The sequence below is a fragment of the Temnothorax nylanderi genome, unplaced genomic scaffold, assembly GCF_030848795.1.
Source record: "Temnothorax nylanderi isolate EJ_2023f unplaced genomic scaffold, tnyl_v1.0 TNYL_tig0301_pilon, whole genome shotgun sequence".
Classification (NCBI taxonomy): domain Eukaryota; kingdom Metazoa; phylum Arthropoda; class Insecta; order Hymenoptera; family Formicidae; genus Temnothorax; species Temnothorax nylanderi.
This window is the reverse complement of record NW_027249363.1, coordinates 158,904-174,836: the sequence shown is the minus strand read 5'-3', so window position 1 is coordinate 174,836 and position 15,933 is coordinate 158,904. Positions and strand designations below refer to the sequence as shown.

Here is a 15,933-nt window from a genome sequence, read left to right as displayed (position 1 = left end):
ATTAATTTTATTCTGTCTTTATATAGAAAAATATACACTCAGTCTTAGCATCAGAGTAGAGGGTAACGCAGCTGATGAACAGTATAGATATAATAACAAACTGAATAAAAATCTTATTAATATATCATTATGTTATAATAATTAAGATTTTTATTCAGTTTGTTATCTATACTGTTCATCAGCTGCGTTACCCTCTACTCTGATGCTAAGACTGAGTGTATATTTTTCTATATATAAGGACAGAATAAAATTAGTTATATAAATCAATACTATAAATTTAATATTTATTGCATTTGTTATAGAAGTTATTATTTTACCCCATCAAGAATGGATAGATCCTTTGAAAGAGTTTTACATCATTCATTTACGTTACAAGAAAAAAATTATTTGAGGTGCAAGAGATGCAGTAAATTGCCACGTCTAATAAGTACCCGCGTCAATACATACTATGTATACTAATTCACATTCTCAATTATGCTACTGTTATTATTTGTCATCAGACAATTATAAACATACACATAATAATTAGATACATATTATATATATATACGCACATGTGTGCATAAGAATATATGTAATTTATAAAAAGCGGGTGCTTATCAGCCTTGATACGTTACTGCCTTCTGCTACGGACGGCCAGAAAGCATTGGGTGCGTTCAGCCGATACTCCGCTCGCCTAGCAATCGTGAGCAGTCGCTCGTTTTCGCTCGTTTCCTCTCCTTTGACCCAATGGATTAAAAGGAGAGGAAACGAGCGAAAACGAGCGACTGCTCACGATTGCTAGGCTAGCGGAGTATCGGCTGAACGCACCCATTTTCAGGTTCAGGCCGTATTGCTAAAGAATCCATAGACGCGGCAACGCCGCGCGGCGTTGCCGCGTCTATAGCATATGTCTCTCTACCGTGCGTCCGTGTGAGCAATTCAGTGGTGTGTGTACGTGTACGGACATACACCACTTCATAGAACCTGAAATTAGTTGGTAACACTGAAACCGGAGTTTCGCGTTGTCACCACGCGAGGTCTCCAATATCAGTTCGGCCTTTGCTTTAGTTGACAGAGTTGACATTACCGACGTTGAGGAAGTTCGGCCTTAGCTTTAGCATCCCCTTAAGTTTCTTTACTGTAGAGGTCGCTGGCTGAGAGCTTGTGGGTATTACATGAACGCTAAAAACGAATAGCCTGTCATGATGTCACGTGTACCCGGTGTACCGTCTGTTTGTTCTTGCAACATATCATGCCGATATTGCCGATGATTTGCTTTTTGGAGTTTCCACCGGAAAGCTTCGTATGTTAATTGATTGAAGTGAAGCCACTTCTATGATGAATAAATTAGACACCGTATTGTCGAACGTTGACGTGGACGATCCAAGATTTCGTATTAGACCATATCAACAAATCGTGGCTTCTTGTACTGGTGCATTCATTACATCAATATTTGGTAAGTTTGTGCGCAAACGATACTACATGATAACTGGATAATTATATAATTTAGGGCTTTTGTTTTCACAGTGATATATTTATATAATTTTATAAAAATGCTTATTATTTTTGATATAAATAGATTCTGTATAAAACAATTAATACTTAAAAAAGGATATTATCTTCATTTTCAAAAGGTTATGTTATTTGGAAATCGTAAGATTGCATTGTATGTTGTCTATCATATAAAATATCCCTTTGAAATGAAATATACATCTTTTAGTTTTTATTTAAAAGTGACATTTTTATTTTAATTTCTCGATTGCTTATGCAATCACATTTCTTTTGTAAATCAAATTTTAAATATTTATATTTTTCTGATATTTTTAGTGACTCCGTTGGACGTAGTAAAAATACGTCTTCAAACACAGCAGAAAGCAATGCTTTCGAATAAATGTTTTTTATATTGCAATGGTTTAATGGATCATTTGTGTCCTTGTGTCAATGGTAAAATGCCTGAATGGATGAGAAGAAATGGAAAATTTAATGGGACAGTTGTACGTGATAACTATATAATTATGACACAATTTAAGATTTCTATTTTCATATTAAGTTATGATATTTGAAATCTAAAATAATATAAATTTTTTCTCATATTACATATCAAACCAAATTAACATTTCTATATTTTTTAATATGGATTGATAGGCCAGTCAAATTAGACAAAAAAAAGGCTTTTGCTCGAAAGTGATGCGAACTTTTTTATTTCTTTTTAGGCGTGTTGGGGGTGTTTAGAAAAGCTTATTTTTGAGTTGTCGTATCATGAGACCCAGTGCTTTTTGAGGGGGGGAGAGGGGGAACCAAAATTGACGAATCGGAACGAGTCACCGCTCATTTTCTTCGTTTTTTCAAGCCCTACAACTTTCTCAGGAGCGAAAAAGTGCTATCTATTAATCGAAACGAGATAAATGCAAAAAACTGCAAAAATTTTATTTTTTTCCCCCTTTCACAGGCTAAAACTCGAAAAATATTGATTTTAGGTTGGGGGTCTTCTTAAGATGAATTGTAGGGCTTTAAAAAAGCTACAAAATGAGGGGTTAGTCATTCATTTTTTATCAACATTCACCGAGTTATTGCGAAAAAACGAAAATTTTGGTTAGGTTTTTTGCATTTATCTCGTTTCGATTAATAGATAGCACTTTTTCGCTCCTGAGAAAGTTGTAGGGCTTGAAAAAACGAAGAAAATGAGCGGTGACTCGTTCCGATTCGTCAATTTTGATTCCTTCTCCCCCCCTCAAAAAGCACTGGGTCTCATGATACGACAACTCAAAAATAAGCTTTTCTAAACACCCCCAACACGCCTAAAAAGGAATAAAAAAGTTCGCATCACTTTAGACCTCAAATGTCTAATTTGACTGGCCTATGATAAGGATATCAAAAACTTTTCTGGCATGGATATTAAGATATCTATAAATGTTGATAAGATGTAAGATTTAATTCTGTTAAAAGTAAAGAATACATGCTGATTAAATTACAAATGTTTACTCAAACAGAGAAAAAAAAAGTTTGATATATTTTAATCTATATTTTCACATGTATGTACAAAAAAGTAATTTATTTTAACGAAACATATTAGAAAAAGCTTCATATTATTCGTTTCTGATATCATAATGCATATATAATGAGATATGATGTCATAATACAATATACAAAAGTAATATAAAAATAAGCCTTAGTACAATATGTTAATGTCTGTTATTTTTATTAATTTTTATTTGTCTTCAGGATGCTTTACTAAAAATAAGTAAAACAGAAGGTGTGATATCATTATGGAGTGGTTTGAGTCCTACTCTTGTTCTAGCTGTACCTGCAACTGTCGCATACTTTGTTTCATACGAACAGTTAAGATTATATCTTAAGGTATTTCAAGTATTAGAATTTTTATTGTTATAATTCTTTTAGTTTTAATTTATTTAATAACACATGAGATACTTGGGAATTTTAGATAAAATATCCAGTATTAAAAATATTATCATCTTTTTAGGATACATACAACAGGGAGTTCAAAAAGAAGGGAACTAATATGGAACAACCTTTTTGGATTCCTATGTTAGCTGGTAGCACAGCACGAATCTGGGCTGCAACATTGGTGAGTCCATTGGAGTTGATAAGAACAAAAATGCAATCACAGAAACTAAGTTATGCAGGTAGGATAAATTAATAATATAATATCAAATCAAATATAATAAAGCTTAATATAAAATTTTGATGATTTCAAGTATGCTTTATATGTTCTAGAAATAACACAGACATTGAAAACAGTTGTGAGATACAGTGGCATTTCTGGCTTATGGATGGGATTAAGTTCAACGCTTCTTCGTGACGTTCCTTTTAGCGCTATATATTGGTTAAATTATGAAACTATAAAGAAAGTATATAGTTCGTATAGCTCACAACAAACTTTTACTTTTAATCTGGCAGCAGGAGCTATAGCTGGTTCTGTATGTATTTTATAATTAAAAATATAATTAATTGTTACAATATTCCATATATTCTGTAAAAATATACTATTGTAATTATTATTGCAGATAGCAGCATTTTTCACTATTCCCTTTGATGTGGTAAAAACACACAGACAAATCGAAATGGGTGAAAAAGAAATTTATTCGGGTAAATATAAAATCACACACACACACACACACACATATAAAATTATTTGCTTCTTATCTACTAGTTTCATAGTTTTTCAGAACTTATATCAATTAAAGGCGATTTTTGGCGATCGTTTGGTATGGTTTGGTACATATACCAAAGTTGCTATCGGTGGTTGTTATTGGTTCTGGTGCAGTTTGGTACCCTTTGGTTGCTTATACCAGAGTCACGCCAAAAATCGCCTTAAGTTGATTAAAAATTAAGTACACTTATATTCAGTTGTGTCTGAAAATTTTATTATTTATCTCATGTACGAGGCATGTCCGGAAAGTAAAGATACATCGCATGTAGTCCGATAAGGATATTTGTTATGCGTATTATGACTAAACTGGTGTTGACCTTGATCCTTCCGCTTTCTTCTCGCGTTTGTTAGGTGCTAAACAAAGTATTGTTTGAATAACACGTCTTTGAAATAGCTGCGCCGATGTAGAATCCCGCCAAATGCAAAGTGCGTTGAGTGGGACTCAATTGACCACGTCGTCAATTGGCTGATTTAAAATAAAAATATCTGATTGGTTGGTCCAGTGCAAAACTCCAGGCACCGGGAGCTGTGAGTAGCTGTGGTCAATCGCAACGTGGTCAAACGAAACGTTCCCGTGCGTTCCGTCATAAACAGCGCTCATAAACAGCGACAATTGGTCTGTGAACTTCGGCTGAGCGATCACCTTTCGCGTTGGGGAAAACGTATAACGGAACGCACCTCACATTTGGCAGGATTCTAGACCAGTGCCGCTATTTCAAAGACATGTTATTCGAACAATACTTTGTTTAGCACTACCTAACAAACGCGAGAAGAAAACAGAATGGTCAACACCAGTTTAGTCATAATACGCATAACAAATATCACTATCGGCCTACATGCGATGTATCTTTACTTTCCGGACACGCCTCGTATATAGCAGAATTTAATTTCACTTAAAATAAAAGTTTATCATATAAAATTTATTATAAATTTTTAGATAAACCTATTCGCAGTAGTACTACATGGACTATAATACAAAGAATCTATCATCAAAATGGATTAAAAGGTTTATTCACAGGACTAACGCCACGTTTGGTGAAGGTAGCCCCAGCCTGTGCAATTATGATCGCAACTTTCGAACATGGCAAGCGTTTCTTTCAATCGTACAATGCTAGGAAGGCTATTGAATTTGAAATTGAACGTGACGTACATTTATTGCAACACAAACCTAATAGTACAGAATGATATGCCTGCTACAGGCAAATGTACAGAATTACAATAAAGTTATGTATCAAACTTAATCTTTAATTTTGTATAGTTATTAATTTAGATAAGCTTACATTATAATTTTTATAATTTCCATCAATTATTCTGCATAAAATTAAGAAAGAAAGGATATCATATTGTTGCATCTTATATGTACATACAGTGAAGAGCTGAAATGCGATATGGTTCAAGTGAGTTCGAGTGTAGTGAGTCAAACTGCGTTTGCATCGAGCTTTTTCCGCTACAAGTTTTGCCGCGCTTTCTCCTCCACAAATTGGCTGCTTGATTGGTCACTAGAAGAGAGGGAGAAGTTCGATGCAAGTGCAGTTCAATCTTCAATCTATTACACTAGAAGAGATAGTACTTTTGTTCTCGATATTATATATGATTCAATAATTTATCACATATGTTGCATATATATCTATTTGGATAGACTTTTAAGTTCTTGTTTTTTCGTTGCAGCCAATATTGAATCATGACGTCAGAAATAAGAAATCATGTAAATTTATTTTTTATACTACACGCTTTGAAATGAATTAAAGGAGGTTCGATGGCTACAAAAATATGCAGCCAGTTTCATGAAATTTTAATATGTTCTGGAATGCAAAATAGAATTATGTGAATTTTTTGGGAATTTTTCACCGTCCCGTTTTGAAAAAAATCTACTCCAAAAATTTTTAAAGTACAATTTTTGGAGTAGATTTTTTTCAAAACGGGACGGTGAAAAATTCCCCAAAAATTCAAATAATTCTATTTTGCATTCCAGAACAACATATTAAAATTTCATGAAACTGGCTGCATTTTTAACATAGGTTCTTATGGGAAATGACATATATTGCATACCTTCAGAATGAAATAAGTGCAAGAAAAAATGCTAATGATAAGGAAAAAAAAATATGCACATGTAACTTAATAATTTACAAATAAATGAGCGAAAGAAAGGGGAAGGTTACCGCACATTTCGTAGAAAAATTAATTATTAAAGCATAAATTGCTTGATTTTTCGTCTGCTAGACTGCCACGGTCGTGAACGACGTGAACAGCAGCACGCACTATACACGCGGCGACCAATCAGAGCAATCCCCTTCTCTAGCTCCCACTACTTCAAACGCTAGTGTGCTGTTGCCAGAACCCCCGCGTCCCACTACTCCCCCCGACGAAGCCATCGAACCTCCTTAAAGCCTTGTGTACACGATACTAGAAATCGGTCCGAGTTTCGGTTTAAGCCAATGAAACTGCTGCTTTTCTGTAAGAGCTGCAAGTTGATTGGCTTAAACCGAAACTCGGACCGATTTCTAGTATCGTGTACACAAGGCTTAAATCTTTCGTATATTAGCATATATAGGCTGCGTTCGGGGAGCGCGCTATTAGCGCTATTTGCTTAATTCTATCCTTGTTCTACACTTGATGAGCGATAAAGATAGAATGATGCAATAGCGCTAATAGCCATAAGCCTTGTGTACACGATACTAGAAATCGGTCCGAGTTTCGGTTTAAGCCAATCAACTTGCAGCTCTTACAGAAAAGCAGCAGTTTCATTGGCTTAAACCGAAACTCGGACCGATTTCTAGTATCGTGTACACAAGGCTATAGTATAAATGCTCCCCGAACGCAGCCATAGTATAGACGGTATGCGATAAAAATGTTATCTTTCTGCATAAGTAGTAAATTAGTAAATATATGTATACTTTAATCTAATGTGGATATTTTACATTTCGAAAATATACTTTATAATACTTAATCAGATTTATAGTTATTTGTTAATTTACAAAAAGGGGATCTTCGATATATTTAATTAATCGATATTACTGAAAATATATGGTGGCATGCAAAAAATTTAATTTATTTCGATATGTAGCACAAAGAAAAACATTCATACGATTTCTCGATTTGATACTATTTACTACGTTTACGCGAGCGTTACTTCTGTAGTAACTAACGATAATTCCTTCGCGTAAACGGGATTTTGTAGTAACTTGCGATAATTTACTCCGCGTAAACGAGTGAATTATCGTAAGTTACTACCATGAAGAAGGTTACTACAGAAGTAACGCTCGCATAAACGTAGTATATGATATAATGCGCAATGAGAGAAAAGAAGTTTAATAATAAGTTCGGTCTTTTGCACTGTTTTACATTGGTGCAAGCTAAAAGGCTGTTACTACGTTTACGCGAGCGTTACTTCTGTAGTAACTTACGATAATTCACTCGTTTACGCGGAGTAAATTATCGTAAGTTACTACAAAATCCCGTTTACGCTAAGGAATTATCGTAAGTTACTACAGAAGTAACGCTCGCGTAAACGTAGTATGTATATCATGAAGTTATTTTCCAATTACTACGTTTACGCGAGCGTTACTTTTGTAGTAACTTACGATAATTCCTTCGCGTAAACGGGATTTTCCTTCGCGTAAACGGGATTTTGTAGTAACTTGCGATAATTTACTCCGCGTAAACGAGTGATATATCGTAAGTTACTACAGAAGTAACGCTCGCGTAAACGTAGTAAATATCCAATATCCAATTTTAATAATATCGTATTTTAATATATAATATAATTTAATATATTATAAAAATATTAATATATTATATATTTAATATTATTTTAATATTAATACATTATTGTAGAATCTATATTGATGAGTGTTTTATCGATCAATATAGCAAAATCTTATATATTCCGATAACAAACTTCTTATATGAAAACATATAAATTATATATTATATGATATATTATTATTATATATAAAATATGTTAATATATGTATACATATATAAAATTATACATATATATTTTTATATAAAAAGTTTTTTATCGAGTACTTTTGCATTTACATATCTTTATGTGTGGCAGTCTGTATAATACTGAAATAGAGTTAAGATAATTAAAATTCGATTAAGGAGGTTCGATGGCTTCGTCGGGGGGAGTAGTGGGACGCGGGGGTTCTGGCAACAGCACACTAGCGTTTGAAGTAGTGGAAGCTAGAGAAGGGGATTGCTCTGATTGGTCGCCGCGTGTATAGTGCGTGCTGCTGTTCACGTCGTTCACGACCGTGGCAGTCTAGCAGACGAAAAATCAAGCAATTTATGCTTTAATAATTAATTTTTCTACGAAATGTGCGGTAACCTTCCCCTTTCTTTCGCTCATTTATTTGTAAATTATTAAGTTACATGTGCATATTTTTTTTTCCTTATCATTAGCATTTTTTCTTGCACTTATTTCATTCTGAAGGTATGCAATATATGTCATTTCCCATAAGAACCTATGTCAAAAATGCAGCCAGTTTCATGAAATTTTAATATGTTGTTCTGGAATGCAAAATAGAATTATGTGAATTTTTGGGGAATTTTTCACTGTCCCGTTTTGAAAAAAATCTACTTCAAAAATTTTTAAAGTACAATTTTTGGAGTAGATTTTTTTCAAAACGGGACGGTGAAAAATTCCTAAAAAATTCACATAATTCTATTTTGCATTCCAGAACAACATATTAAAATTTCATGAAACTCTCTGCATTTTGTTGTAGCCATCGAACCTCCTTAACTTAATTAATAATTAATTTATCAAGTAATACCTGTAGTATTTTGTTAACATATAATTATTATTGTTTTATTATTTAACGTAATGGAGAAAAAATTAGATCAGGAACAATAAATATTACATTGTTATTATTATATTAAATTATATAATTAGAAATTAAAAAAAGTTGTTTGAAAGTTTTAATTAACTTTTTTTCAAATGCTTGCCATTTCTCTAAAAAACAATATTTTAAAATTTTCCTACATATTTCTGTAGCTATTATCATGCAGATTATGAAAAATTTTGGTCTTTTGTTCCAGGTCAAAATTTATTTGCGGCATTTATACTGCAAGCCCTGGAGCAGTTCCCGCAAAGAAACGCTTATGCTTACAAGGCTCCAGAGCGCCATTTAAAAAATAAAAAATTGTTTCATGCACTTTAAACATGTACAATAAAAATTACTAAAGATGTTGTAATCGACCCAACTGGCCAAATTTATTAATCGAAAAACGCTACGTTTCGACCGAGGATCCGGTCCTTTTCAAGCGTGTATACAAAACTCACAAATGTCGATTAGTCAAGCATAATGCCCTAACTACACCGAATCTAAAAGCTAAACGACAAAAAATTAATTCGCAATTAAGTGAAAATTATATCAATATTATACAAAACCGAAACTTACATATTTGTGCGTCGGAATCTAAGTAATAACAAATTCGTTGAACGGTATATTTCGTGAAATGTTTGTAACATGACATAGCAGAGCGGTGGTAAAATTTAGACTGATGAGCCTGACACTTATAAACAGACTGGTGCCGTAAACAATAAAAGGCAAGAACATAGAGAGGGAAGCAGCGGAGAGGAGAAACCAGCTATATTTCTTTTATGATATGTTCGTAGAGAACGTTAAGATTCTCCGTGTCCTTTTGCAAATTGATGGTGTCGTCAAATTTTTTAATAAAAAACATCTCCGCTATTTCTCTCTTTCTGGTCTGTCCTTCCTTATGTAATATTTCAGGTTTTCCCCAGTCAAAATCATGCCCATAGGATATTCGGTGTTCACTCACTACAGAAAGATTGCTAGCGTGTTTTCTAATATCGCTCTGGTGTTCCCTGAGACGCGTACACAGATGCCTTTTAGTCTGCCCTATATATGTGGCCCTACAATCCCTGCAGTTAATTTTGTACACTATGTCAGTTTGTTTTAGGTCGTTAATTCTGTCTTTGCCCCGAATTTTCGATTAATAAATTTGGCCAGTTGGGTCGATTACAACATCTTTAGTAATTTTTAATTATCTACTGGCGACTCAAACTTCTTGTTCTGTTATGCACAATAAAGTCCTTTAAATAGATTTTTGATTTATTTTCTTTTTTAACCACAAAAAATTTTTCTATTTTTTGGGCTTCTAGAGTGGTGTTACCCTCTAAGGTCAATCTAGACAAACTTGCATAGGTACATATGCATAAAGAGATGGATTGGTCTATTTCCCTTATGCATACGTATATGGACCACGGTCTTCCGTGATATGGACTAATCAATTTTCTTATGCTTATGTTTATGCGCTATGCAAGTTTGTCTGGATAGACCTTAAAGGGCCTCGCACACAAAATTGCATAGGCTGCATATGCATATAGCATAAGACCGCTAAACCAATGAGCATCTAGCATAAAGTCGCCATATTGATTTACATAAGATGCTCATTAGTCCAGCGGTCTTATGCTATGCTTATGCAGCCTATGCAATTTTGTGTGCGATGGCCTTAAAGCTATATCCACACAAACTTGCATAAGCCCATAAACATAAGCATAAGAGAATTGATTGGTCCATAGGCATGTGCATAAGGAAATAGACCAATCCGTTTCTTTATGCATATGGTTATGCACCTATTACTACGTTTACGCGAGCGTTAAGGCTGATTTATAGAGGCCGTAACCGTTGATTTAAGCCGTAATCTTTAAGAAATTGATCAATCACAGTCGAATGTGAGAAGAACAATCGACTGTGACTGCGTTTACACGGCACCGTTAATCGGGTTTTATAACATCGGTAGTTCTTAGGCCGGTCAATGACTCCGTTTACACGGCACCGTTAATCGGGTTTTATAACATCGGTAGTTCTTAGGCCGGTCAATCACAGCTATTCCATTCTTCTGAAGAATGATTACGATTGGTCTTCCTGACAACTACCGATGTTATAAAACCCGATTAACGGTGTCATGTAAACACAGTCAATCACAGCTATTCCATTCTTCTGAAGAATGATTACGATTGGTCTTCCTGACAACTACCGATGTTATAAAACCCGATTAACGGTGCCGTGTAAACGGAGTCTGTGATTGGTCAATTTCTTAAAGATTACGGCTTAAATTAACGGTTACGGCCTCTATATAAATCAGCCTTTACTTCTGTAGTAACTTACGATAATTCCTTCGCGTAAACGGGATTTTCCTTTGCGTAAACGGGATTTTGTAGTAACTTACGATAATTTACTCCGCGTAAACGGGTGAATTATCATAAGTTACATACAGAAGTAACGCTCGCGTAAACGTAGTATATGCAAGTTTGTCTGGATAGACCTTTACTTCTGCTTTGATTGAATTAATTGCTGTATGTTAAGGGGATCCTATAGTGGAGGCCGAACTTCCTCGACGTCGGTAATGTCAACATTTCTAATCCTGTTTTCTATGTTATATATCTATATCTGTCCTTGTCTAAAGCCTTGTGTCCACGATGCTAGAACTGCGTCCGAGTTTCGGTTTAAGCCAATGAAACTGCTGCTTTTCTGTAAGAGCTGCTAGTTGATTGGCTTAAACCGAAACTCGGACACAGTTCTAACATCGTGGACACCGGGCTTAACGAGAAGCATCTGTCCTTGTTCGATTGCTGCGCCATCTCTCACTACACGCAATACTGCTTATCCTATCAACCTGGGCTGCATTCCGATATTCACTGTCATACTGCAAATCTATATTTTACGTCACGTATATTATAGATTTTCAGTACTGAAAGTTGCTGACAGTGAATATCGGAATGCAGCCCTGAATGTGCTTTTGCTTAATAAAACTTCATTAAAGAAAATCTTTTTTTTAAGGCGTTGAATCTTAGTTCTATTTACACAATATATTGTTCCTACACGTTTGCCCTAGGGCGCTGAGGTGTCATTATATATATATAAACTGCAGTATTTTTGTTATTGTCGTCAAATGACAGCTGTATGTGCCCAAATTAGTAAAATTTTTAATTTTTTTTTGTTTTCGATATGAAATCGTGTGTAGCGCCGTAGATTTTTGTGCGTACTTTAATTCAAGTACAAGAACTTGCAATTCTATAAAGTCAATTCAAAGATTTCTTGTAATAAAGAATTGTCGGTAACTACTGCCACTATAGGATCCCCTTAAGGGGATCCTGCAGTGACAGGCGAACTTCCTCGATGTCGATAATGTCAACCTTTCTAATTTTGTTTTCCCTATATCTGTCTTTGTCTAACGAAATGACATCTGTCCTTGTTTGATTGCTCGCCATCTCTCGCAAGATTCGGCAACTACTGTTGCTGCTCTTCTTGTCATTCTGCATCCGTATTTGCATTACTAAAATAATTTTTCGATGGATCTTTTTTTGTACGCATTGAATCTTACTTCTACTTGCACGATATTATTCCTACATGTTTTCCCAAGGGCAGATGATAAACATTATGTATGTATAAACTGCAGAATTTTTGTTTTAAGCAAATATTGTCGTCAGGTGACAGCTGTATGTGCCCAAATAAGTAATATTTTTAATTTTTTGGTGTTTTTGATATAAAATCGCGTTTGTTACCCTAGATTTTTGTGCGGACTTTAATTCTGTAAAAGATTTTTGCAATTCTATAAAGCCAATTAAAAGATCCATCGAAAAACGATAATGTCGGTAAATCATACGGCTGCAGGATCCCCTTAAGGTGATCCTAAAGCCAAATTACCGACAATTGCAGGGAAGGGTCTAGCTTTGCGTAGACTGCACAGAACTTAATTTTTTTTTTACACAATTGAAGTATGCACAAAAACACATTGCGCGAGTGTTGATTTCAAGACAAAAATCGAAAAAAATTACAAAAATACATTTCATAAAAAATGTATTTTTGTAATTTTTTTCGATTTTTGTCTTGAAATCAACACTCGCGCAATGTGTTTTCGTGCATACTTCAATTGTGTAAAAAAAAATTAAGTTCTGTGCAGTCTACGCAAAGCTAGACCCTTCCCTGCAATTGTCGGTAATTTGGCTTTAGGATCACCTTAAGGGGGGCACATACACAGCTGTCACCTGACGACAATATTTGCTTAAAACAAAAATTTTGCAGTTTATACATACATAATGTTTATCATCCACCCTTGGGAAAACATGTAGGAATAATATCGTGTAAGTAGAAGTAAGATTCAATGCGTACAAAAAAAGATCCATCTAAAAATTATTTTAGTAATGCAAATACGGATGCAGGATGACAAGAAGAGCAGCAACAGTAGTTGCCGGATCTTGCGTCAGATGGCGAGCAATCGAACAAAGACAGATGTCATTTCGTTAGACGAAGACAGATATAGGGAAAGCAAAATTAGAAAGGTTGACATTATCGACATCGAGGAAGTTCGCCTGTCACTGCAGGATCCCCTTAAGGGGATCCTAAAGCCGTCTGTATATTACCGACCAAATTCTATATCTGTCCTTGTATAGACAATGATAATAGACAAGGATAGGCAAGGTTATAGGTTATATTGCATTCATTACAATTAATTTTTTTTGGTAGGCTTTTATTCTTAGTTCCAATTGCACGATATTGTTCTTACATGTTGTCCCTAGGTCATGCCGGTCTAATTTTGTGGATATTTATTGTGAAATTTTTGTACAAAGCAAATATTATCGTCGTATGTATATTGTATACCAAAAATTAACAAAAAATATTAATTTTTTTTGTTTTTGATATAAATTCGACCATAATGACCTAGATTTTGATGCGTACTTTAACTTTGGAGAAGGATTTTTAAATCCATAAAGCCAATAAAAAGATATGCGTTAAGAAAAAAACTGGTATTACAGACGGCTTTAGGATCCCCTTAAGTCAGATTTTGGTCAAAGTTGTCCTCGGTGCAAATTTTAGCTCAATTCACTATTAATACAATATAAAGCCTTTTTTTAACTTGTTTATTTATTTTATTTTTTATTCGTTGTTTTTTCATTTATTTCAATTTTATTTTCAAAATGCACTGAGAAACAGGAATTTTGTATTGCGCGCGACTGATTCGTCAATCGGAATAATGCTTGGAATACAGTTTGTGTCCATTGATTGCAATAAACCTATAAATATCCATAATAGTAGAGATCCTTTACAACGAATTGTATTCTGCATTTTTTGTTTATTAACAATTAATCAATTATCACTCGTAAGACATCGTACACATACAGAAATTGCAAATATTAAAGAAAAAAAAAGTGGTCGTGTGGCCATGGTGGGTAATACCCACTGGGTATTCTTCCACCATATTGGCGACGCAATTAATTAAGATTCTCCCCAGCGCGCCTAATGGCCGCAAGTTGAATTAACGTAAATCAGACAGATTTAAGGAGGCTCTTACCTCGATCATAAAACGACAGATCTTTATGAAATTAAATTATGTTGTAAAGTGAACCACAACGAACCGATGCCCAAAACTTTAGCATAGGTTGACGATAAAAATTTTAAAAATATCAGTATTGAAATTCGCATTTTTAACACAGGGCATATGGTAAACACTAAAATTTTTACCGGAAGTAATGTATTTTCTTGGCAAGTTTGCGAGCCAGGTAAACAAAAAACTAAGGAATTGTAGTTAAAATAATAATCTTTCTAATGATAAGAAGAAAACTTGGTGTTGACGATGAGTTATAAAAGATATTGTAGTTTTAATATGACGTACGACAGGTTAGGCGAATGATCTTCCGAGTGTCAAAATCGCGCGAATTCTAACCTCACTTGCACATGTCTTTTCTCTGCGCTGTATGGTAGCGGCATAATTATTCTCTCGCGCATTGACAACCTTTATTTTCGAGAATTTTCCTTTCATTTTCCCTCCCAGCATTCTCACGTTATATCTTTCTTTTGGCTCCATCTCTTCATCGCATCAATCGCTACAACGCTACACGGCTACACCTCACTTAGCTACAGACTGCTGCAGACGACGTTGTAACACGCGCATGTTATTAGGATGCCGTCCCATGCAGGACGGAATTTCGGAAAACGGAATCTCGGAATCATTCTGATTGGTTAGCCTCATGGGGCTTGTACTGTGCCCCATGGGGCTAACCAATCAGAATGATTCCGAGATTCCGTTTTCCGAAATTCCGTCCTGCATGGGACGGCACCCTTATTCTGCTCTTTAGCACTGACGTAGTCAACTGACTTATTGTATAAATTTTAATATTTACACTAATAGAACATATAACTTACTCTTACACTATGTAAAAATCATTATTTATTTTTTAATATAATTTTCCGATAATTTTATAACCAATTATTAATGATAATTTTTCGGTTGCTACATTGATTAGAGCAGCCGGGTAAGAGCCTCCTTAAATTGTCACGTAAAAGCCAAAATTCGTAAACGATGAATATTAGTTTTTTTGGAGCAAAATCTTATTTTTCCCACATCATGTTATTTTAAGGTATGAATAAAGAGAAATTAAGAATTTTCTTTAGTAAAGAGAGTTATATGTCCCAGTCTACAATAGGTGTTTTAAGCCTTAAGCCCTAAGAAATTGACCAATCACAGTCAATTATTCTCCTCAAATTCAACTGTAATTGAACAATTTCTTAAGGCTTAGGGCTTAAAACACCTATTGTAGACCAGGACTAATGGAAAGTTGTATAAATAAGGATGGTACAAACCAAACTTTCAAAGGAACAGCTTAACTAGTAGTGAGCAATAACATTAAAAGATATTTTGTTTTGGGAATGTTTTTATTGTACAAAACTTACCAATTGTAAATCACATGACTAAATATATTGTCATAATCTTTAAGTCAGTGGCAACCGTGAAGCAGTACAATTAAA

At 34.4% G+C, this 15,933-nt stretch overlaps 1 protein-coding gene and 1 long non-coding RNA gene across 2 annotated transcripts; one reads left to right on the top strand and one right to left on the bottom strand.

Moving 5' to 3' along the window:
* Nucleotides 1-1,156: 1,156 nt before the first annotated feature.
* On the top strand, nucleotides 1,157-5,394 carry LOC139780840 (mitochondrial glutathione transporter SLC25A40). Its single transcript, XM_071719547.1, has 7 exons — nucleotides 1,157-1,438; nucleotides 1,810-1,976; nucleotides 3,205-3,339; nucleotides 3,464-3,626; nucleotides 3,718-3,920; nucleotides 4,008-4,089; nucleotides 5,091-5,394. Exons 1-7 carry the CDS (start codon nucleotides 1,318-1,320, stop codon nucleotides 5,336-5,338), a joined length of 1,119 nt encoding a protein of 372 aa, XP_071575648.1. The 5' UTR covers nucleotides 1,157-1,317; the 3' UTR covers nucleotides 5,339-5,394.
* Nucleotides 5,395-9,342: 3,948 nt separating this feature from the next.
* On the bottom strand, nucleotides 9,343-10,222 carry LOC139780851 (uncharacterized). Its single transcript, XR_011720359.1, has 2 exons — nucleotides 9,559-10,222; nucleotides 9,343-9,489 (listed from the first exon to the last, which is right to left on the bottom strand). It is a non-coding gene; the product is annotated as an uncharacterized lncRNA (long non-coding RNA).
* Nucleotides 10,223-15,933: the final 5,711 nt, after the last annotated feature.

Coding starts and splice junctions, on each gene's coding strand:
- LOC139780840 (XM_071719547.1), top strand. CDS start 1,318: ATGATGAATAAATTAGACACCGTATTGTCGAACGTTGACGTGGACGAT. Junction 3,921..4,007: donor CAGGAGCTATAGCTGGTTCT/GTATGTATTTTA, acceptor TTATTATTGCAG/ATAGCAGCATTTTTCACTAT. Junction 4,090..5,090: donor TGAAAAAGAAATTTATTCGG/GTAAATATAAAA, acceptor ATAAATTTTTAG/ATAAACCTATTCGCAGTAGT.